General features: G+C 36.5%; 1 protein-coding gene across 3 annotated transcripts in view; it reads right to left on the bottom strand.

Annotated features, from left to right (window-relative positions):
• Positions 1-25,856, bottom strand: part of THEMIS (thymocyte selection associated) — a 191,593-nt gene that overhangs the window by 71,477 nt on the left and 94,260 nt on the right. For all 3 annotated transcript variants that reach the window (XM_027602814.2, XM_027602816.2, XM_027602815.2), the window contains exon 4: positions 16,432-17,480. In XM_027602814.2, coding sequence (XP_027458615.2) covers positions 16,432-17,480 — 1,049 coding nt within the window. The remainder of the gene's footprint in view (positions 1-16,431; positions 17,481-25,856) is intronic.

Below are 25,856 nucleotides of genomic sequence, written 5' to 3'. Positions count from 1 at the left end.
CAGATACAAATACAGAATCATCCATGTATGGGTGTCTGAGTCTATATGTTAATGAATTATGGAAATATAATATTTATAGAAAATATATTAATAAAATAAGATTACTGGTGATTTATTTTCTTTGGTTTTTCTCTATTTCCTAAAATAACATGCCTTACACTTAAAACCATTTAAAAAGTATATCTATATACAAACACATAATAATGGATCCTATTTTTAAAATGTAATCCTGATTCAAAAATAAAATAAAAGATCACCAAAAAAGAATGAATAACCCAGAAACAGACTTATATATGAAGAAATTCATTATATGCTAAAGAAAACATCCAAAAAATTGGGAAGAATTACTTAACAAATGGGATTAAGATATTTTGGAATTACCTTCATAATAAAAGTCAGATGGGAGCTCAATAGTGTATAATACATATTATAATATGTGCACACATATGTGCACACATACATACACGATATCTATGTATGCATAAATGTATATATATATTAAGTATATACATGAAATCAAATTCTAAAAAAATTAGAACTAGGGGCGCCTGGGTGGTTCAATTGGTTAAGCACCTGACTCTTGATTTCAGCTCAGGTCATGATCTCAGAGTCGTGAGATCAAGCCCCGCATTGGGCTCTGTGCTCAGCTCACAGTCTGCTTAAGATTCTCTCTCTCCCTCTTCCTCTGCCCCTCCCCCCATTCACAGGCACTAAATAAATAACGAAAGAAAGAAAGAAAGAAAGAAGAAGGAAAGAAAGAAAGAAAGAAAGAAAGAAAGAAAGAAAGGAAGAAAGAAAGAAAGAAAGAAAGAAAGAAAGAAAGAAAGAAAGAATCTTTTAAAAATATTAGAACTAAATAGAATTGAGGGACATGTACTGGATCAATTTAAAATCAATAAAAGTAAGTATAAAAGCAATAAAAATAAGCACAAATGAAAAGGTTAACAGGTTTGGCTTCATAAAAATTTCATACTTCCACTTAGAAGTATTAAGAACCAGTAGTTTGAAAATACCGCAAAATGTGACAGGTTGGCAGACTCTTTGTGTCTATGTGCAGACACAAATGAGTTTACTTAGAAAAAAATACTTTCTTCCCTCTTCCCTTCTTTCTTTCTTTCCTCCGTCCCAGAAATATTTACTGAGTGACTGTTCTGAACCAGAAGCTTTACTAAAACACCAAGAAAGCAAGCACAAATAAATAAATATATAAGTAATTAATTAACTCTCTGTCTTATTTATTTATTTATTTTATTAATTTATTTTTACATATATGTCCCTACGCCTAAAGAAGCACAGTATCTAATGAGTATAACAGATAAGTAAGAGAGCCATCCTAACACTTTATGGTAAATACTATGACAACGGTTCGTAAGGCCTGTTAGGGAAACCCAAATTAGGAGTACCAAACACAAACCTGTGAATTAGCGGATAGGAGGAAGAGGGCCAAGGAAATTTCCTTAGAACAGGTAACAACAGAGAGTAACTTAGATGAAGAATAAAGGTTGGTTTAGAATTCTAGCTCTAACACTTACTGATAACTCTCTTTCTATGGGCAATTTTTCTCTTGCCTCAGTTTCCCTGTCTATAAATTGAGAATGATAATAACATTTATACGGACACTGAAAGGATTTAATGAGAATTATTTAGTTACTTAGAATTTAGTAAGTCCCCAATAAATGGTTGTTCAAAACAAACAAAAATTACAAAATTCCATTTGGAAAGATTAGGAACTCAGGAGAGAATACAGTCTTTTGCAAACTGCAAATTCACTATGGTGAAGTATAGATGTGAGGTATGGTATGGAGAGAAGTATTGCTTGAGAAACAAATAAGGGACAGATGATAAAAATTTAAAGGAAAGACACAAAGAATTTTTAGCAAGAGAATCACACAGTAAGATTTTTCTTTTATAATGTTAACTATATCAGTGATGTGGATAATAAATTTCAATATAATATGACCAAACATAAAAAGACTAGTTAGGAGATGGTCTCAGTAATCCAGAAGAGAAATGATGAAGATGTGAAGTAGAGAGGTATAAATTTAAAAATGTTAAAGAAGTAGAATCCATAGGATTTAATGACTGATACATGGGAAGAGGAAAAAATAGGAAGGACTGTTCCTACATGTTTGCTTTAGGCTACTCAGTAGATGCTGATGGCCTTTGTAAAGATAAGAAACACAGAAGGAAGATTAATATGATTAAGTTTTAAGATGATACAGCTGTTCTTTTATTGCTCACTATTATCTGGTTTCCCTCTACTTTGAGGGATAAGAGAAAGTTACACTCACCCCAAAATAGACATAGAATGTAATTTTCTATAATTAAATGACTTCTTTCATCCCTTATATTTTGGATTTCCTCATAGAAGTACATCTTTTTTTTTTTTTTTCTCATGAGCTACACACTCTCCAGCTTCATCTCATCCTCTCACAGAACTTCATTTACCATTTATATTTGCTGACACTTGAATCACCAGATTCAGCCTGGAATTCTTTCCTCAACTATAGACCATCGTTAACTTTATACTAGACATCTCAGCTCAGACTGCTCACAGACATTTTAAACTGAGCACACTTTAAACTAAATTCTTATCTTGCCCCTGCAAAACCACCCTTCTATCTGTGTCTTGAGCTCCTTATTTAATGAGTTTCACCACCATCCATGATGATGCTTATGTCAGAAATCTGGATATTTTCCTTGTTTTGTGCCTTTCTTATTCCCAACACTTTTTCAACCACATACCATACAAACACCATCTCCTAAAACCTCTTGAATTTCTGTCTTCCAGTCACAGAGGCAGTCATCTCTCTCTCTCTGATATTGGTACTTTGGCTTTCTAAGTGTTCTTTCTGCTTCTATTTGAATTGATTATCTGCTCTATAATTAAATTTTCCAAAATGGACATTTTAATAGATTTATTAAGGAAATTGATGTTTTCACCATTGTAAGTGTAAAATTCAATGAATTTAAGAAATTTAAAGGGCTGGGCAACCATCCAGGTATAGAACTTTTTCATCATCCAAAAAGTTCCTTCACGCCTGTTTGCAGTTCATCCCTGCTCCTACCCACCACTCTAGGCAACCACTTCTCTGTTTTCTGTCTCTATAAACTTGCCTTTTCTAGACGTTTTGTATCTAAAACAGAAATTTTATTATTATTTTCCTACTGGGAACTCTAAAATACCCTCCATTTTTCCTCTATCTCTATAGAAAGAATTTCCTTAAAAAATAGACCAGTTTAAAGAAGGACTAGTCTTTTTTTTTTTTAATATGGAATACAACTGATTTTGTTGGTCTTCATTCTCTTCTGTACTAGAAGAATAAAATGCAGTATTTCTTTTAGGAGGGTGAGGTAAAAATGGGACCTAGCTTGTTTCAGCTGCTAATGTTTTAGCTGTGGGCTTAATGGGGCACTAGGGTCTATTGCCAAAAAAGGAGTGGAAGTACAGGAAAAAAACACACACACACACAAAAACACAAAGCAGTACCTCTTAGCAAAATAAAAAGGAAGAAATGACGAAAAAGATGAAAGATAAGGGATGATGGATATAGTCCTCAAGAACATAGTTAACAATCTTTAGGAAATTAGCCAAGGAGAGACAAGTCTATAGTCATGCAATCACCTGATGCCTGAACCAGGCAAAGGAGAGATCTAGTAACTCAAAAACTGAGCCCTGAACACTGGGAGAGCACAGTGTGGCAGAGAACCTAAGAAGTTGATGTTGAGGGAGTTGCATTCCTCATCTGGAATAGAATGATTAAGAAGTGCACCAAACTACTTATGAGCCTGAGATAAGAAGCTTGGTAATGACACACTTTTAACTGATCTGGTCTTACTTGCTCTTCTACCCTCATAATATTGCTCTACACTATGGCCATTATAAACCTTTCCAGGATCCTGATAGAGTTATGTCTACACACTATCACCAACACCTGACGTTCCTTCTGGCTGGATCACAGTAAATACCGCTGTATATCTAACGAATTCTACTTGTCTAAACTCACTCTCTTCAACCTGGACATCTAAATATCCTTTTCTGAGCTCAATCCCAATTTTTGATAGATCATAATAAATTGTCCCCCAGATCTGTGCACTCTCCAACTAACACTATTCTTCTCTCCAGTTTTCACACTGAAATTATCTTCCTGTGTCTATAGCCATTAGACAGAAAGTCTCCTGAACTTAGGTACTGTGTTTCATTCTCTTAATGTGTCTCCAGTGCTTATCACAGCAAATGGCACGCAATTAAGGCTTTACATCTATGGAGCTAAAATAAGTGTAAACAATTATAATAATAATCATTATCTTAACGTTCTAAAATAATTATAGGTATAAATAATTTAAGAGCATTTTACACACAATATACAATTATAGTAATATCTAAAGAAATGCAAACAATAGATTTTAAATCCTTATCTTCAATCTTTTATTGCAATTATATAGTTCTAGTTTTCCTCTATGTAGCAGTAATATACTCTGATTTTTTCCTTGGCTTATTAAGGATGTGTCCATTTCTGAACTCATGTATTGATCCTTAATAGTCCTCTTTTCTTTAATAGGCTCATCTCCCCCTTGATGAAGAAAAGGCTTGACAGTCTTTCTCGACCTTGTGTTATCACCTACTTGGTGTGGAATTCCAAAATTACTGGTCTTAGTCCTTGTTTGAGGTCCGGCTCCTGAAGTTTATTTCAGTGAAACTTGAATTGTTACTAAAAAGCTTTCCGCTGATGCCCGGAATGGCCTTAGGCCTTCGCTAAAATTCTAACATCTCTTAGAAAGTTTAAGGTACTTTCCTGCTTTTTGCCATCACTGGAGCAGTCAAAAAAAAAAAAAAAGTCCTAAGCATGATAAACCTACATTTACAAGAATAACATCAGAAGGAAGTGTCTGTCTTCACCTGGTCACTTCTCTGACCTCTGATAACTCCAACAGACCAGACACAATGTCACAGGCTACTATCTCTCAAGGACTGAACTTTCTTTAGAAGATGACACCTAAGCACATTAAAGTAGATTTTAAAGGAAAAATGTAAGTTCATTTCCAGTTGCTCCTCTTAATAAATCCATACATGTGACTAATTTTGAGAGCCGTTTTATAGGTATAAAATAAGGAATTTGTGAGTAGGGATAGAGACTCTAAAAGCGAGCCTGGATAGAGAAGATACTAAAGATTAAGTTTTAAAGCATTCAGATACTTACAGTTAAGGGAGACCACAAGAGGGAGAGCCAGTCAAAAATCCAGGAGGAAATTCAACAACTAACTACAGTACAAGAAAACCAGAAGGGCATGATGTTCCAGAAAACAAAAGGAGGGAGTGTTCAACTATGACATTTACTGCATAGTATTCAAATAATATGAGGACTTAGGATACTAGCCCTTTATTGGATATGTTATTTGCAAAATCTTCTCCTGTTCAGGAGGTTGCCTTTCAGTTTTGTTGATTGCTTCCTTTGCTGTGCAGAAACTTTTTATTTTGATGTGGTCCAAGTAGTTTATTTTTGCTTCTATTTCCCTTGCCTCAGGAGACATTCTAGAAAATGTTGCTACAGCTGATGTCAAGAGGCATTACTGCCTGGCTCTCTTTAGGATTTGTATGGTTTCAGGTCTCACTTTTAGGTCTTTAATCCATATTAAGTTTATTTTTGTGTATGGTGTAAGAAAGTGGTTTAGTTTCATTCTTCTGCATGTAACTGTCCGGTTTCTCCAACACCATTTGTTGAAGAGACTGTCTTTTTCTTATTGTCTATTCATTTCTCCTTTGTTGAAGATTAATTGTCCATATAATTGTGGGTATATTTCTGGGTTTTCTATTCTGTTCTACTGATTTATGTGTCTACTTTTGTGCCAGTACCACACTGTTCTATTAAAGCTTCATAATATACCTTGAAGTCTGGAATTGTGATAGCTCCAGTTTTGCTTTTCTTTTTCAAGATTGCTTTGGTTATTTGGGGTCATTTGTGGTTCCATACAAATTTTAGAACTGTTTGTTCTAGTTCTGTGAAAAATGCTGTTGGTATTTTGATAGGGATTGCATTAAATGTATAGACTGCTTTGGGTAGTATAGACATTTTAACAATATTTGTTCTTCCAACCCATGAGCATAGAATGTCTTCCCATTTTTTGTGTGTTGTCTTCAATTTCTTTTGTAAGTGTTTTATAGTTTGCAGAGTACAGATCTTTCACCTCTTTGGTTAGGTTTATTCCTAGGTATCTTATTGGTTTTTTTGCAATTGTGAATGAGACTGATTCCTTGATTTCTGCTGCTTATTAGTGTATAGAAATGTAACAGATTTCTGCATATTGATTTTGCATCCTGCAGTTTTACTGAATTATCAGTTCTAGTAGTTTTTTGGTGGAGTCTCTCAGGGTTTCTATACATAGTATCATGTTATCTGCAAATAGTGAAAGTTTTACTTCTTCCTTTCAATTTGGTTGCCTTTTATTTCTTTTTGTTGTCTGATTGCTGTGGCTAGGACTTCCAGTAGTTTGTTGAATAAAAGGAGTCAGAGTGAACATCCTTGTCTTATTCCTGACCTTAGGGGAAAAGCTCTCAGGTTTTCCCCATTGAGGATGATGTTAGCTATGGGTTTTTCATATATGGCCTTTATTATGTTGAGGAATGTCCCCTCTAAAAGAACTTACACAACTCAACACCCCAAAAATAATCCAATTAAAAATGGCAGAAGACAACATTTTTCCAAAGACATACAGATGGCCAATAGACGTATGAAAAGATGCTCAACATCACTTATCACCAGAGAAATGCAAATCAAAACTGCAATGAGATATCTCACACCTGTCAGAATGGCTACAATCAAAAACACAAGAAATAACAAATGCTGGCGAGGATATGGAGAAAAAGGAACCCTCATGGTCTGTAGGTAGGAATGCAAACTGGAGCAGACACTGTGGAAAACAGTGTGGATGTTCCCCAAAAGGCTAAAAATGGAACTACCCTGTGATCTAGTAACCACACTACTGGCATTTTACCCAAAAAAATACAAAAATACTAAATCAAAGGGACATCTGCACCCCAATGTTTACTGCAGCACTATTTACAACAGCCAAACTTGGAAACAGCCCAAGTGTCCACTGATAGACAAATGGATAAAGAAGGTGTGGTATATGTATATCATATATATATATATACATACATACATATATATATATATGTATGATAATGGAATATCACTCAGCCATAAAAAAGAATGAAATCTTGTCATTTGCAATGGCATGGATGGACTAGAGAGTATAATGCTAAGAGAAATAAACCAGTCAGAGAAAGACAAATACCACGTGATTTCACTCATATGTGGAATTTAAGAAACAAATCAAATGAGCAAAAGAAAAAAGAGAGAGAGAGAGACAGAGAAAAACCAAGAAACAGATTCTTAACCATAGAAAACACACTGATGGTTACCAGAGGGGAGTAAGTGGGGGAATGGGTTAAACAGGTGATAGGGATTCAGGAATGCACTCATTGTGATGAGCCCTGGGTGATGTATGGAAGTTGAATCACCATATCGTACACCTGAAACTAATATTGCACTGTATGTTAACTATACTGGAATTGAAAAAAAATAATATGAGGACTAAGGATTTACCACAAAATTTGCCAACCAGGACACATTACATACCTTTCAGCCCCACTCATCTCATCTACAAAATAGGGATAATAACAGCACCCATTTCATGAAGCTGTGTGAAGGATTAAATAAGATAATAATACATGTAAGCACCTAGCATAATGCCAGGAACAGAGGAAGAGTGCAGTAATGGGCAAGTAGTTTTTTAATTACAGAACATTGAGCAGCCTGGATCATAGACCTTATGATATTTTATTGAACACAGGATGCCTGTCAAGCCTGTGAGAGTAAATTTGGCTTGAGAAGAGTCTAGTGCTAATGGAAAAATACAGAAATGATTACAGATCAGGGGAGAAGCTAGAACCAGAGACAATGAAGAGAAAAATATCTTGGGTAGGGCAATTCCCATCCTTGGATTAGACAATTCATATGACTTGGTATTTTATCCCATTTCACAACTAGTAAGGAAACACTTTTTAAACACTAGTTAAGGTCTGGAAAGCATTGGAAACAACAAATTTCCATTAAGGACAAATGGTATATAAAGTTTAGTGATCTAAATAAGCTTAACATCACAAGTTAAAATTACATTCTTATCTCTTACACCAGGAGAATGGATATTTCTTGCTTTTTATATATTGTGTAACTCCACAATTTTATGATCAGCCCCTTTCAATTCTTTGCCTGCATAAATAACAGTAGACATTATACAGTTCTTGTGGTCTAATATATAATGGTGTATATATATAGTGGTATAATAATATATATATATATTTATTCATTTGGCTAATTTTGCAGTCAATGGCCTTATGATCTTACAAGATTTCCTCTAATTTTTTTCTCTCCTCAACAAATTTTAAATGAGCTGTGTGACTGGTTCATGGTAAATGTCTTAAGCAATGGCATATCTTACAAAATAGCTAAGAGCAACTTGTTCTATTAGAAGTGTATATTGATAATTAAGTACTAAGCAGAGGTTTTCCAAGACATCATGATCATACTGAGGTTAGATTCTGGATGAAGTATGATTAAAGAAAAAAATTAGTGCTGTAATAGGCTGGCTGAGAATTTGTCCTTATATAATGCATAAGTATGAATCATTTCTTTCTCTTTGAATTTTTAGAGTTTTTATGGACCCTCTAGTCTCTTAAATTCTACGTTCATTTTTACTTACTACTGTCTTCTAATACAGAGAAAATCTTTTTCTTAAGTTTTCTACTTTTTAAGTTTAAAAAAAATACTGATTTTAGGAAGCCTACCCTTACACATTCTTTCACAGCACTCTTGTGCTCATTTTCTATCTTAATATTTACCCAGGAAATGTTTGGGAAGAAAAACATAAATGTTTTCATTTATGTAAGTCTGGAAACACAACCAAAAGATTAAAAGTAATGGTTCACTTGCAAGAAACTGTGAGTTGTAGCAAAACTTATTTGCTCAAATATATAGCTTATGTCTTATCAATTTATTTCTAGGTAAGGTTTTTATTCTAAAATAAATTCAGAACTGATATAGTAATGGAAAACTCAGATAAATCAGTTTTTGAAACTGCAAAGCCAGCTGGAACTAACCTCCTCTAGATTTCTCCAGCTACTCTTTAGATTTTTTGAAAATTTAAAAAACAGAACAAAAGGTAGTGAGCTCAAAGAACAGAACTTAAATATCTAGTAAGCCCACACCCAACTCAATGGATACATAGGGAAATGAATGACTCAGTGAATCAATGAATCCCTATAGGGCTTATAGGAAGTTGGCAATTCAAATGCCCTTACTTTATACATATTGTGCACTGAGCATTCCCAAATTACTGATTCTTCAGTGGTAGCTGGTCATTTCTAAACAGGGATTTCCAGGTTATGAATGCTTTAAAAAAATGAAAACTATTCTAATCACCATAAAAGCCAGAAATCTAATGTGGAATGATTTACTGTAAGTTTCATTCAATCATTCTGCCAATCCCCTGGGAAAATAAACAAAAATTTTAAATGACTTTTTTTGCAGTTAAAAAATAATAATTACTAACACTGAAAACGTGATAATCACATATTTGGTGGTATATTTTAGTTCTTGACTCCACAGATGGGAGAGGGATGCAAGGAGCAGTATTCACTAATGCTTTTTATCAGTCTTTCCTCATTCCCCTGCTGTAAACATTGACAACTGAAAACTCAAAGAGGGCCAGAATTTTGGTTAATTCAAGTATTTCCGAGTAGGAGTACACTTCAGCCTCCCAGAAGGAAACAGTGTTCTTTGGACACAAACTCTCTAGAGAAAACGAGTATTTTGTTATTAGTTGAATAACATTCATTTTTTTGGTTGACATTTCCTGAAAATAAGGCCATGTCTCCTTAATGCCTGACTTTAACTAATTTTTTTTTCATTTAAAAGTCATTTAAGCCATTCTTTGGCTATCCAGCTAGAAGTATTAATATAGTACATGTTATGCCAGAGGAAAACTTTAAAAGTTCTTTTTACTCTCTCACTTCCAGAAGCACAAAAAGAACTTGTAACTATTCCACACTTCCCATTGGGTATGGAGTTTTACCTGCAGGGTTTCAGCTGGAACTTGACTTTGGCTAATTTTCTACTCAGCACTTCCTTGATTCATCATTTCCCTCCTCCTCCCACCTTTTTTACTTGCTCCTAATATAGTTGGCTGTTTACAGGTTCATGCCTTTACATTAGGCTACAGATCTTGGGCAACTCAAAACCCATGGTGTCTTAACCTTAACCTTGAGGATGGCTCAAATATCTGCTGAAAATATGCTAAATTTGTCAACTTTTTAAAGGAAGATCATAAGTTCCCTCTTTCTTATTTCTCAGATTTAAAATCCCAATTTTTTAAGTATGTCCATGTTCCACCATCTTTGTCTTTGGTCTCTGAAGACTGCTAAAACGTTACTTTTCCCTATTCACAGGGAAACAGACTTACAGCTCTATGTTAGAGAGAATGCATCACGAGTAGATAGATATCAGTCTTCAGAAGTGTAGAGTTGGTTACAAATCCAAAAGCTCTTACTGTCTTTATACTACATCAGGTTAACAAAAACAAAAACAGAGGATATAAAACTATTCTCTAATGATCTAGATTTACCCTAGAAGCATGGTTTCTTTAACACTTTTCAGCCACTAACTGTCACACCGGATCAGAAGTGAGTCTTAGCACCCAGCAGCCGCTGGTGAAGTGTTCTCTCTGCACCTCCCAGAAACCGCTGCTTCCCTCTGCCTTTTTCAGCTCTCTAATTCTGGTACCGGGTTTGTTTTCTGCTCCAATCACACTACCTTGCCATTACTGCCTCCCTTGCTCTTTGCCTTAATGGCTCCTGTGGGTGTTCTTGTCTGACAGAAATCTAGAAATTCCAGCAGCAAAGTGGACACTTGGGCATTAAATGGCCAAACAGCGTTAGTGAAATGCAAGATTTCTGGTCCCAGGTGAAGTCTCTGAAGGAGTGGAACACCTCATCTTTCAACCAAAGGTTTGTTTTTCTATCTGGTTATAGGCCCTTTCATCAGAATACAGAAGTTACATTTCTCCTGTGTGGCACTCAGAAGTCATAGCCATATATTATCCACGACAGGCAAAAACCCCAGTGAGTACATGTTCTTTCAAACTATCTGAAACTACTTCTGACATAGGAAATAACCCTCAGGAAAGGAGAGTCTGCCCCACAACACTCGCATTTAGAAAACAATTTTAAGCCCAGCCATTTACTTAGTCATTTTACAACACTGTTCTCATCTGATTAAGAAACAGAATGCAAAGATCCTAAAGATGTTATGTCTACATTGTCATAAGCTCAAAAGGAATGTTGAGGGGTTACTCAGGACATTCTCATCCCTTTGTTCAGACCCCATCCATTATTCCCCCTAACGGCTATCATGTTTTCAAAATGACAATAAAGTCCTTCCATGTAAAACTTCCTAGGCCTCGAGATATCTCTGGTGATATCTACCCCACACATACCCTACATCTGCCCTGATCATATCCATATTATAATTCTCAAGTGCTACTACAATTGAGCCTTTCTTATTCTAGGCCATTGCTCAAGCTAGAGAGAGCACTTGCAATTCTACCCTGAAAAACAGTTTTTTCTATTTATCCTAGTTTCTATAACATGTCCTCATATATTCTTAATTTCTAAAGATGAACCTGTAGGGTTCATCACTGGCAGTGGATACCTATACTCTCAGGTAGCACATGCATCCATCCGTCCTGTTGTTTCACGGTGCAAGAAATGACCTAGGAAAAGCAATGACCCACTGGGAAGGCATACGTAAATTTACATAAGGAGGATCTGATACTCTTCTTTACATGTAGAATAAGGTATTTTACGGAGTTAAGTGGGTTTGAATATTTAAACTCTGAACAGCCCTTGCAAATTGTTCTCCGAATTTAAAACAATATTCCATATGCAAGTCAGAATCTTAGAGGCTTGTTTTCAACGGCTGTTTCTGGCCTGTGGAGTATAAAAAGCGTTTTAACCAATCACTTCTAAAAGCATACATAGATAGAAGAGCTTCAATGTAGATATCAGAAGAAACATAAAAGAAATATATGAAAGGATGACACTGTGATGATAAGAAATAGTAGGTTGTAAGACTTTTCAAGTAGATCATGCAGAAACTGACAGAGCTTCTGTTTATATTCCACAAATGATCCACTAAGCAGATTTCTATCTTCATGGTAAGAAAAAGTGTTGAAAAATGAGGTCAGTAGGTCTGAGCACAGGTAAATTATAGCATTCTCTGCCATTTTAAAGTGATTTCAGAGAAAATATATTTCTTTGTCTACCACACTACACTAGCATTGATGAAACTAATTATAAACAAAGAATTATAGACCCTTCTCAACTGACTGATAAACTTTCAACCGAGCACAAGTGTCCTGATGACATCACTGAACTAGGGTTTCCTAGCTTCTGCTTTCACCTTTTAGGGGACAAGGAACCTATTCCCACATATTACACTAAAACTGTCTTCCCTTTGACTCAGCCAATGTTGTAATAGAAAATCAGAATGCACTCTTTGCCACAGAGTAGCACTTTAAATGTATACAACAGTATCACCCAGCACGAAGTCATTCAGGTTTAGACAATCCCTTAGTTCCCTCAATTATTTCTCAGATGAAAATGTCTCCTGGACTTTTTAAAATCTTAATAAATGACTCAACATTTAACAAACTTCTATTATCAATATTCTTTGAAGTGGGATTCAGAGGGGCACCTGGGTGGCACAATCAGTTGAGCATCTGACTCTTGGTTTTGGCTCAGATCATGATCTCAGGGTCATGAGGTCGAGCCCCACATCAGGCTCCATGCTCAGCATGGAGACTGCTTGAGGTTTTCTCTTTCCCTCTGCCCCCCCTGCTTGTGCACTCTCTCTCTCTCTCTCTCTCTCTCTCTGAAATACATAAACCTTAAAAAAAAGAAGTGAGACTCAGAAATAGACAAAAGAATCCATGTGGGGTCTGACCAGAGAACAAGGAGCTAGGAATTATTCAGTTGATCTGGAATCCTACACATATGAATTGAGTCAAAGATTGCATTAGTTTTATTTTAGTAACTGTGAGATACTAGAAAATATATATACTGGTCTCTATCCTTGGTTCCTGACACAGAGTTCCTAAATCCCTTGGAATTTCCTGGGTAATAGGAATATTTTTTTGTTCTAATGAGGTGACTCTGGGTGGGCTTCTGGATAGAGGCTGGTCACCAGAAAAATCACCCCATAATTAGAAGCTTGGAATTTTCAGCCCTTCCCCCACTGTCCACTCGAATTCTCCAGAGAGCAGAGAGGGACTAGAAATGGAGTTAATAACTGATCATCCCTATGTGAGGAAGCCTCCACAAGAATCCCAAAAGTATGGGGTTTGGAGAGCTTCCAGGTTAGCAAACATATCCATATACCAGGAGGGTAGTGTATCCCAACTGTACAGGACAGAAGATCCTATGTTCAGGACCCTACCAGACCTTGCCCTGTGTATCTCTTCCTCTGACTGTTCATCTGTATCCTTTATCATATCCTTTAATAAACTAGTAAACCCAATCCCTGAGTTCTCTGAGCTCTGCTAGGGAATTCACTAAACCTGATGAGGGGCTTGTGGGAATTTGTAGCCTTCTCAGACAGAAGTTGTAGGTAACCTGAGGACCTACTACTTGCAAATAGTATCTGAAGTGGGGGGCAGACTTGAGGGACTGAGACCTTAACACGTGGGATCTGACACTATCTCCAAGTAAGTAGTTTCAGAATTGAGTTAAGTTGTAGAACACCCACTTGGTGTCAACAAACTGCTTTGTGTCAGAAACCTCACATATCTGGTGTCGGAAGTATTGTGAGTATGGCAGTTGTGTGAGTAAAGGAGAAACTCAGGAGGGGTCTGGAGGTTTCTCCAAGTCGGTAACCTAGGTGTAACTTGTTTTGTGAGTTTCTCTCCAAATAAAACACTTGGATCATTTTCATCTGACACTCTGTGAAATGGCATTTTTAAAACTTTTAACCTATTTTTTTCTATGAATGCTTTCTTAGTAGTTTAGGATTTTCGACTCCTTCCTTTCTGATTGTAATGGACATCTCCAGATCTTCACATACTTCACACTTACCTCTACCATTTGAGACAATCTTGGCTGTAAATTGGAGCAGCCAATGAATTGATTGAACCGGGAAATGAGCATGTGCTCCAAAGCCCCCCTCTTTTTAAGCTGAAAACAAACAAAGAGATGACATTTTTATCAAGTGGTGAGACTAAATGATGCTGGAACCACCATCGCAGTGTGCCCTGTATGAATAAAACTAGTCTGTGAAAATAACTCTGTGATGAAAAGCAAGACTCACTTTGGCCATGTTCAAAATACTGCTTCCAACTGTCCCTGAAGTTTAGCTGTACCCTTAGGTTCTCCATGGGTACATGAGCTAATAAATTCTTTAAAAAGAAAAAGGAAAAGTCATTTTGCCAAAAAAACAAGTTCTAACTTAAATATAGATCTTTTTATGTAAAGTTTTTACTTATTCCTCCTGCTCAACTTCTGTCTTATATTAGCTTTCTACTGCTGCTGTAACATAAACATGGTGCCCTAAACAATACAAATTTATTATCTGACATTTCTGTAAGTCAGAAATCCTACATAAGTCTCACTGGCTAAAATGAAGGTGTTGACAGAGTTGAACAGAAGGCTGGCTGAATCTTTCTTGGTTGTCAGCTCAGGACCTCACTCCACCGAACCTCACCTATATCCCAAAACCACAGCAGAGCTGTGTTCCTTTCTGGAGGCTTTAGGGGAGAATGTTTTCTTAACTTTTCTAGCACCTAGAGACATCTGCATCCCTTGACTCAATTCTCCCTTCCTTCATCTTCAAAGGCAGCAACACTGTCTCTCTGTGACCATTCCCCTGAGTCACATCTCTCTCTGACCCTGACCTCAACTGGGAAAGGTTCTTTAAGGATCTGTGATTAAGTGGGACCTATCTGGTTAATCCAGAATAATCTCCTCATCTCAAAGTCCTTAATTTTAAGCACATGTAAAAAGTCTCTTTTGCCATCTAATGTAACATATTCACTGGTTCTGGAAGTTTAGGCATGAACATCTTGGGAGGGTGTGGGGGGTTATTATTCTGCCTACCACTAAGAATGAGACCATCATTCCATCTCTCACATCATTCCATTCAGCAATAAAAATATATTAAACAGGAGAAGCTAGACACTTTCGACATTAATAGCAGTCTGTTAATCAACATTATTTGGGAACAATTGTTTAATTTAAAATGACCCCGTCGAGATCATTTTTTTCTGGAAAGGAAATTTCTGCTGCTTTTATCTTTTTTCTGAAGATGAGTTTGAAGATTGTTACTGGATTTATCCAGCACACACTCAGAATGCAATCTTTGAAATGTAGAATTAAAAGTATTTTCATACCCACATACTTGAAGCCCGAGGCTGCTATCATTCCTGAGTATAGAGAGTCAACACAGCATCTCTCTTTGTTTTACTAATTGCTTTGTTTCCCCAAGCTGCTAGCACAACATCTGCCAGGCCAGAACGCACTCCTTCCACACACCACAGAACCACTGGGGGCCAGATAAACGACCTACACTCCATGGTGTCAGGGCAAGTGCTTTCCAGGTACTCAGCAGGCAGTTTTCAAGAGGCAAAGACTTCAAGGGGAAATGAAGCCGAAACCCCTCCCCTCCCAAAACCTTTCCAATGGTTATGGAGTTGTTGATTCTGTTATGATCTCACACTGTCTGCAATTTTATTGATTTTGTTTTTCAATAGAACTGTTAAAGATTACAATCCTCAGATAGGCAGAATGTGGGCAGATGCTCATATGCTCACACACAGTTCTGCCAAGATATTTTTACATCTTTCTGCACATAAAACAAAATGAAGACATGTGTTATAGATGCATGCTACTGGTAAACTCCCCCGAAGAAGGGAGCTTATTGTATGCTCATTTCCCGGATGAAGTATTAAAACAACTCTACCTAGAAAAAAGAACAGCACTTCCAAAATAAAAGAGATTTGCTTCTGAGGCACCTTATAAAACATTCCTAATTACCAAAACCCATTGAGACAGCAATTTGGGTCATCATATCCAAATGTCATCCCTGCTATTTCTAATTCAATACAAACTTTTTGTCATATCTACTGGTTAAGCATCAAAATACAAAATGTTGCAACAGCTTATGCTCTGTTGATGTTCATTCATCTACTGTGCATCAGAAAGACTCATTTCAAATATGGCATGAAAGAAAGAAAAGTAAGCAAAAAAGAAACTCGGAAGAGACTTGAAATAAATTGCCTCAAGAAAAATGCTAAAAAGGAAAAACTACAAAATCATAGCCTTACCTTGGGAGACTTAGGCAGACCCACAGCCCTGTTCTCTGCTAAGGTGAGCGGGGTTAACTTTGTTTCCTCCACTGAGGGATGTTTGGGAGGGCGAGGTGGGGGGTGGGAGAAAGAGCCTTCATATCTTCGCATCATGTAATACTGTTCTTCGGTGATCTCTTCAACCAGAGTCCTGACTAGAACTGATCCTGTGTCCCTAGAAAAACTATTAACTAACTGAACAGTCATATTTAAGCGGCTGACAGGAATTTCCCAGCACTCCCTGGGGTTGGCAAAGCCACTTATAAGTAGATAGGAGTCTGTGATAGCTTCCTCCAACCGCAGTCCTGGTGTAGCAGCCAAAATGTCTTCTTCAATGGAAAGATCTCTCACAGATACCTTCACGTTGAAGGGCAAGCGGAACTGCGCACAGAGCTCAGAAATCTGGTACTGTTTCTTATCATGAATCACCTCTACGAAACCTCCTTCCATGTACAAAGGGAGCAGTGTTGCCTCATAGGATTTTTTGAGGATTTTTTCACAGGCCAGAACATTCACCACTTTTTTGATTCCCTCACAAAGGACTTCAGTTGTCTGTGAGTGATGCACTAGAAACTGGTCCCCAACAGATACAGATGACAGCTCATCATGAGGGGGATGAAAGGCTTTGGTGGCCACCACGTGGAGAGGCTCCTTTTCACTCTTTGCTATCTCAAGGTCATAGGCAGTTGGGAACTCCCGGGGTCGCCGCTTGAATTTGCCTTTATAGCTAGTGGGGATCAAGAAGTGCCTTTTAGGAAAATTGCTTCGAATTTCTGAAGCTAAGATCCTCGATGCCTGGTACTTTTTGTGAATCACAATGGTCTTCCCAGGCTGTAAAATGCTTCTGGGAAGCTCCTTTCCTTGAGGTGCCTCTATGACTTCAGCCACTATGGGGAACTCCTTACTGGTCATTTCAAAGAGATCTTGTGTAGATAATAGCTGAAGAAACCAGTTGGCATCGTAACTGTCAGTAATGTCTTTGACTTCAACATCTAAACTGGGGAGGATGCGGACTATATCCTTTCGGACTGAAAGAAAAAAAAAAAGACTATGATATTTTGTCCATCACAATGTTGCTCTGATAAAGTATTAGAGTCTCTCCTGGTGCCATAGATAAATTCCACTTAAAAAAATCAGATGTCCATGATATTTCTTATGTGTGACTTTCTTTTTTTCACATTTTAAAATGAAGTAGATCATATGTAAAATCAACACCCATAAACTCACTGCTCAGCTTAAAAAAGAGATATTAACCTGTCCCTCGGAGCCCTATGAAGCTTATCAAAATTTCACCTTCCTCACTACAACCCAAGGATAACCATTCTCCTGATTCTAGAGTTAATCATTCTCCTGTTTTTTAAAATAGCTTTATCACACATAACATAGATAAATATATGTGCATGTTTATAAATGTATATCTGTGTGTATATATCTTTTTCAGAAGGTTTATAATATCTGAAGTCATGCCCTTGAGCTCTAGCCATAATATACGAAATTATCTTAGAAGAAAGTTTCAATACCTCAAGTAAGACCCTTCCTGCATAAGGCCCAAGACATACATTCTTTACACAAAATTCTATCCTCCTGCAGAACAACACTGCAAGATCATGGGATATAAGGTACTTAAGATTAATATATGGAAGTGAACAACAAGATGCAATCCTTTTCCAATGTGAAAGTTATTCTTTCTCCACTGATGTTCCATTAACCTGGATAGAAAAGGGAGCATCACAGGATGGGTCCCAGTCAGAGGAGCCATTCAGGAGCCTTAGGTATGCTGGCAGGGTGCTTACCAATGTATTCTTTGCCTAATGTGGCACTGGGGACTAATAAATCTCAAATTCTTTCTAAGCACCCTCTATCCTAGAAGTCTTTGTTTGAGACTACAGAGACACTGAAAATATTGTCCTAAAATTAATTATCTGCTCTACATGTACTATCCCACATAGATTGTTATAATGGTCTTGAACTAGAAATAAAGTTACTATTAACAGGGTTGTATAAAGGTTTATATTTTCTCGACAATTTCCTACCATGTAATGTTTTATAGCATTTTCACAATCCACTGTTGTTTCCCAATATCTCCAGCCACCCTTCTGTCAATACACTTTCTTCCTTGCATGCTTTTGAAAACAAATAATTTGGAAGATTTTAAAAACAGAATTTCCCCTTTAAAAGCATTACCTGTGCTATTACTTTTTATATTATTAATTTTATGCAGCATCTGGAAACTGCAACTTTATAATTTGTGTCATATTACTTGCACATGTTGTGTAACAGAGTTCCTGAAGACATAACATGAAAAAGCATTATTTTAGGGGTGCCTAGGTGGCTCAGATGGTTAAGCGTCTGCCTTCGGCTCAGGTCATGATCTCCAGGTCTTGGGATGGAGCCCCATGTTAAGTCCCTGCTAAGCAGGGAGCCTGCTTCTCCCTCTCCTTCTCCCTCTGACTATCCCCCTGCTTGTGTGCACTCTCTCTCTCTCTTTCTCTCAAATGAATAAATAAAACCTTTAAAAAAAAGAAATAAAAAGTATTATTTTATATTCTTGAATAGAGGACAGAAAAAAAATCAATGGCTGTTTAGAGGATGAAGATCTGTAAAAATTCTTCATTTAAAAAATAAAAAGAAGACTAAAAGAACACTTCATCAATTCATTGTATAAAGTTTAGCATACCTAAATTTTTTAAGATTTTATTTATTTATTTATTTACTTATTTACTTATTTGACACAGAGAAAGAGCACAAGCAGGGGGAGTGGCAGGCAGAGGGAGAGGGAGAGGCAGGCTCTCTGCTGAGCAGAGAGCCCAATGAAGGACTCTATCCTAGGACCCTGGGATCATGACCTGAGCTGAAGGCAGATGCTTAACCGACTGAGCCACCCACATGCCCCACATACCCAAACTTTTAAGATTGTTGCCACGGGCTTCCCTGCATCCCAAGGTAATTTTAAAAACTCTAAAATCTCAACAAGTTGGATAGAAATGAATGAGGTTTAAGAATTGTAGAACTAGCACTAGGTAAGCATCATAAGCTCATGCCATTTCTCAAGTTGAGGCAACAGTTAAACACTGGTAGAATGGATGTCATTAAGGACTTTCTGGGAGCTCTATATTGATCCATCAGAACATAGGGACCCTAGTGTAACCTAGATCCCAATCTATATTTGGGCACTATATTTTGTTGACCAATATATCCCAATGTCTCGAATGTTGCCTGGCACACAATAGGTACTAAATACATGAATTGAATAAAGGAAAAACTACTGCCAGAACGATGTCCTTGATTGAGCCTTAAAGGATGTGATCTATAAATAAGTAGAGTTCCACATAAAAGTTCATTGGGAAAAATAAATTTCTACTGCTAATGCTCCTGCTATATATCATAGAAGGTATTGTATATATCATTTAAAACATGCCCCTTTAGGTTGTAGTTTATCTTACTCAATGGCTTATTCAGTGCAATAACTATCTTTACTTTCACTGTTTAATTTCTATGAAACAACAATCTAGACATTTTAAGGTATAAAAATAATCATAGTGAACACGCCTTAGAAGATCCAATAAGGGAAAATAGTACATGTGGTAAAAATCAACAACTCTTCTTTGATCCATCAGAAGATTGAGGTTACAGGGCAAACCATCCACCCCCAAAATGAGAGAAATAGATGAACATAGACTTACAGCTTATTGGGAGCAGAAACCACCACTGGATTAAACAACTAGTAAGAACACTTTAAGAGTAATTGACTACTTGCTGGAGACAAAGCCTAAATAAGCTTGAGGGATAAAACTTCTGGGGTCCAAGTTTAGCAGGATCCTCCCACACTCTCTTGTTTATTCCCAAGAGCACCACCAAGTTCTTAGGGTGAAGATCAGAGAAAAATCCCCTCATGCTTCTGGCAGGGTAATGGAAAAAGTCAGAGAATTCAGTTTTCCTTAAAAAAGGTTTGCCCTCAAGGAAAAGTATTTTACCACAGTCTAACCAATCTGGGTTTTACCAGAGTTTAACTGATGTAGGGGAAGGGAAATACCCAACTATAACTTCCTCTATCTTTCCACATGGGGGAAAGGAAATACCCACCTCCAGCCCCCACTTGCCAATATTCTATCTCACTTAAGGAGGCATGTGGAAGAAAGCTGAGAAGCACTTGTGAAGGTCACGGGGCAACTAAAAGACTCAGACCTAAATACAGGATTATAGAATGCATTTCCTCCCTTACACCTTATTAACCATATCAATAAGACTTCTGTATAATAATGGGGGATTACAAGTGAAGCATTTATATTTCTGTTTAAGAAGCGGCCTCTAGAAAAGACAACAGAGGAGACAAAAAACAAGGACACTGAATAAAATTTTAGCCTCTGACACCTACAGATACAGAAAACTGTAAACATCGACTAACTCACAGCTAGATGAACATAAAATCTCACATTAAAGGCTTATTTGCCTCAGTTTCTTTTATCTGATACATGTCTAGCTTTCAACAAAAAATTACGAAGTATATTAAAAGGCAAACAAACAGCATAGTCTGAAGAGACAAAGCCAAACTCAGATATGCAGAGATTTTGGAATTTTCAGACTGGGAATTTAGAATATGATTAATATGCTAAGATCTCTAATGGAAGAAAATGACAGAAAAGATGGGTAATGTAAGCAGAGAGATGGAAACTTTTGTAAAGAATTAGAAGGAAATGTTAGGTGTTAAAAACATAATAACAGATACGAAGAATGACTTTGATTGGTTCATCACTAGACTGGACATGGCTAAGGAAAGAATCAGTGAGCTTGAAGATATACCAAGATTTATCAATAGAAACTTCCCTTAACTGAAAAGCAAAAAATGGGACAGAATATCTAAGCACTGTGGGCTAACTACAAAAGGTGTAACATGCACACCACAGGGATGCCAAAAGGAAAACAAGAAAGAAAGGAACAGAAACAATATTTGAAGTAATAGTGGTGAAGAATTTTCCAAAATTGAGGAAGCTTAGAGAACAGTAAGCATGATAAATACCAAAAAAACTTCACCTAGGCATATCATATTCAAACTGTAGAAAATCAAAGAAAAGGAGAAAACCTGAAGAAGCCAGAAGAAAAAAAATCTTATCTCTAGAGGAAGAAGGATAAAAATTAGATTGTACTTCTCTTCAGAAACTATTCAAGCAAGAAGAGAATAGGTGGCATACTTAAAGTGTTAAAAGAAAAAGAAACCCACCAACCTAGTATTCTGCCTCCAGCAAAATTATCCTTCAAAAGTCAAGGGTGGCAGAAAATGCCACCCCAAAATAAATCACTTTGGCATCAAGATTATTTTGAGCTAAAGGCACTTGAAAAACAGCAGGTGCAAGAAGAGTATTCTAATGCTTCCTTTTCCTCCTGAAAACAAGAGATAAAACACCCATGTGAAAGATGCCCTCCCTATTATCAGGAGAAAAGAAACATCCTTCTATAGGGAGTTAAAGCCAAGTGAATTCTGTCAAAACAGACCTTGTTGAAATAATTCTTACCTTTCTTTAGCCTCCCTACATAGTTTAGTTACTTCTCTGCAGTTGCCTCTTTTATTCAAACCAATATAAAAGCATGTAGGTTTTGCCATTTGAGGAGTCTTCATTCCCTTTTGAGGGCTCACCTTTCACATAAAACACGTAAATCTGTCTGCCTTTCCCTATTTAATCTGTCTAATAAGTCAGTTTAATTCTCAGGCCCAGCCAAAAAGCCCTAAGAGATGATTGCCCCTCATATTTTTTTTAAACAAGTTTTGTCAATTCTAGCCCTGTAGTTTCTCTCAATTGCTAGTTCCTCCCACGTTATTATCTAATAATAATAATTCTTATATTTGTTGGAAATTTTCACTTTCTGTTTGATTTCTTTGTCATTTACTTTCCAAGATTATATTCTATTTTTCTCAAAAGTGTTTTTTTTTAAGATTTTATTTATTTATTTGACAGAGAGAGCAAGAGAGCACAAGCAGGGGGAACAGTAGAGGTAGAGGGAGAAGCAGGCTCCCCGCCAAGCAGGGAGCCCGATGCGGGTATCAATCCGCATGAGATCATGACCTGAGCCAAAAGCAGACGCTTAACCATCTGAACCGCCCAGGCGCCCCTCTCAAAAGTGTTTTCACATCTGATTGCTCAGTGAATTGTTTATATTCTTGTATCACATTATACTCTTTATAGTGATTATTGGATGCACTAATAATTTCCAAACGTTGCCTTATTCTAGGCTTTTAAGTTAAAATTTCTTTATAGTTCATCCATTTGGTCTCACCTTTTTTTTATGAATATTCTGTGAATTATCTTTTTTCCCCATTTATTCAGCTTCATTTCAACTTAAAAGAAACTCTCCTGTGAATTTCATTTTCTTTAGATAGTTCTTCCCTGGTTCTACTGTTGTTTATATTTATGAATAGAGAAAGTGCCTTTTGGGTTGCTCTCTAACATTTGTAGCAGAAAAAAAAAATCATCATGACCTTCACTGAGAAATCAAGAGTCATTTAAAATGAATACACTTTTGTTTAATATGGGTTTATTTGTAATACATTTCCTTTTCTATTTTTATTTAATTTATAAAAGCTATGGGAAGTGACCAGCCATTTTCTTATACTGGATGATACATGTCAACATGTGTTCTCCATTGATTTTTGTGATGGTTATTTTTATATATCAACTTGACTGGGCTACAGTACCCAGTTACTTAATCAAACACAATTCTAGGTGTTTCTGCTAAGGTATTTTGCAGATGTGGTTAACATCTAAATCAGTTGACTCTGGGTAAAGGATGTTATCCTCTATAATATAGGTGAGCCTCATCTAATCATTTGATGGCTTTAAAAGCAAAAGCTGGAGTTTCCCAGAGAAGAAAAAAATGCTGCCTCAAACTACAGCATCAACTTCTGCCTGAGTTTACAGCCTGCCAATCTGTCCTATGGATGTTGAACTTATTAGCCCCCATAATTACATGAGGCAAGTCCTTAAAATTAATTAATTAACTAATTAATATGTAATTTTGTTTATATTACAATATAATTACATATAGCGTTATAAATCTCTCTATTTCTCTGGAGAACGCTGACTGGTAAAATATTTACAGTTGGTAGTGTAAGAATAAATAAATAAATATATAAACTGTATCTTATACTTCTTGCTGTTTGATATTTCTATTAGCAATAAGATTACTTGCCTAAAGGAAGAAAATGAAATGGAAGTGGCCTAAAGTGTTCATTGGTTCTAAATATCATGTTAAGTCACAATATTTTCATAGGCACATTAGGAAAAGCAGCACTAATAAAAATTGAACTTGTAATACAAATATAAGTGATATCAACTTTGGTGCCCTGAAGTGAATATTCATTCTCCTTAGCTATTAAATTCATAAATATATTATCATAATAAATCAAATCTGGATATGGTGAGTGAGAAAACTTTGTTACCTAAACAGGAACTTTGTACTATGCAGTATATATACACAGAAACAAATATCTTAGTTGCTTCATTCATTAATTCATGTTTATTTGATTTATTCAATATTGAACACGTTATCTCATGCATTGAGAAGATAAAAATAAAAACATAAGAAACTGACTCTGATATATTTATAAATTACTGAAGATTATGTTTTATTAAAAATAGTTTATAAATTATGCTTATCTTTTAGCAATATTAACAACCACTTCTTTCAAGATTATACTAGGTCCAGGGAAAGCTCTGGGCTAGGACTAGTTTAAGTAAGTAGTGAGGTTTATAGGTGAAGTATGTGGCTTTCCAACCTTTCTTTCCTCTCAAATTTCCCATGAGGGCAAAAAGAAGAAAGAAAAAGAAAAAAAAAGAGTAAGATTCAGTGAAACTAAAAGACATCTGCAATCCTTACACGGAATGTAGGTAGAGCTCAGGATGGAAGAATGGTCAAAAATTTGGCAGAATGGAAAAAGGAAAGCCTATGTGCCTAAGAAGCCATAGCACAATGAAAAGTCAGCCTTTTTTTGCCCCTTGAGATCTCAAAAAGGCTCATAAATTGGAGGCATAAGGCCCCTCTGACCTGCGGATGAGAATCTAGGAGCCTAAGGAGGTTATCTGAATGTTTGAAGAGTGCTTAACCCTAGGTCTCCAACTCTATTCTGGGGAAGATAAGCGGTCACCCCTACTACCTCTCTCTTTGCAGGAAGCAGTAGATACGGAGCTGCAGAATCTGGAAACTAAGCATAGGTGAGTGGGGGAGAAACAGGGGACTGAAAGCAAAGGATTAAGTCTAAACCTGTGGGGGAAGGTGAAACCCTTAGCAACTTCCCCACTCAGCTACAGCAGTTTCAGAAGCTCCACAACGCATCAGATTCTTCTCAGGTGAAACTGAACAAGTCCTAGAGGAAAGGCTCACAGAGCCTGAATTTAGGGAGTGCTCTGATGACAAAGCTGGCAAAATGAAACCTAAAATTCAAAAACAAAGAGCTTGTATGTAAATAGTGCCTCACTTGTAAATTAAAAAAAAAAAAGTGTCTCACATATAAATATGAACAAATGGCAAATAATCACCAGGCATTTGAGGAAAACAGTTAATGAGAGCGACAGAACAAAACTTTTTTTTTTTTTTTTTTTTTGAGGGAGAGAGAGAGAGAGAATCTTAGGCGAGCTCTGCCGAGCATGGACCCTGACTCAGGGCTCTAACGACCCTGAGATCATGAACTGAGCTGAAATCAAGATTCGGACAGTTAACCCACCGAGCCACCCAGGCGCCCCAAAACTTTTTTTAAAAATGCCCAAAAGAGGCAGTTAAATGCAAGGAACACAGAAAACTTTAAGAAATTGTAAAATATTCTCAAAGAGATAAGATATTGCATTCTTAAAACAAGAACACTAATATTTAAAAAATGATGTAAGAAATAACTCTTGGAAATTAAAAATATGATAGCTGAAATTAAAAATTCATTAAAACAGTTGGAAATGTAGTTAAGGAATTTTCCCTGAAGGTAAACCAAAGACAAGAAAGATGTAAAATAAGGAAAAAAATAGTCCTAGATCAGTATGGGAGCTTCAACAAAAGATTAGAAATTACAGAAAGAGAAAAGAGAAAAATATATAGTTGAAATTATCAAAGAAATTATCTCAGAAATCAAATATCTGAGTTTCCAGACTAAAAATTGCTATCACAGTGAAAGAACAGGACCACCCAGATGGTTTTAAATGGAAGTCCCAGGACAACACTAGTATGGATTAAATGTTTTCATCCCCCAGTATTCACATGTTGAAGCCCTACTCCCCAGAGTGAGGTATTAAGAGGTGGGACCTTTTGGAGATGATTAGAATTTGATGAGGCCACCAGGGTGGAGCCTTCATGAAGGCGATTACTGTTCTTCTAAACCTGTATAAAGTCAATGCCTTGAAAAATAGCACTATCTTTATATTATTTGG

Source organism: Zalophus californianus, chromosome 7 (genome assembly GCF_009762305.2).
Source record: "Zalophus californianus isolate mZalCal1 chromosome 7, mZalCal1.pri.v2, whole genome shotgun sequence".
NCBI lineage: Eukaryota > Metazoa > Chordata > Mammalia > Carnivora > Otariidae > Zalophus > Zalophus californianus.
The sequence above is the reverse complement of the archived record's forward strand: the minus strand, read 5'-3'. Positions and strand labels throughout refer to the sequence as shown.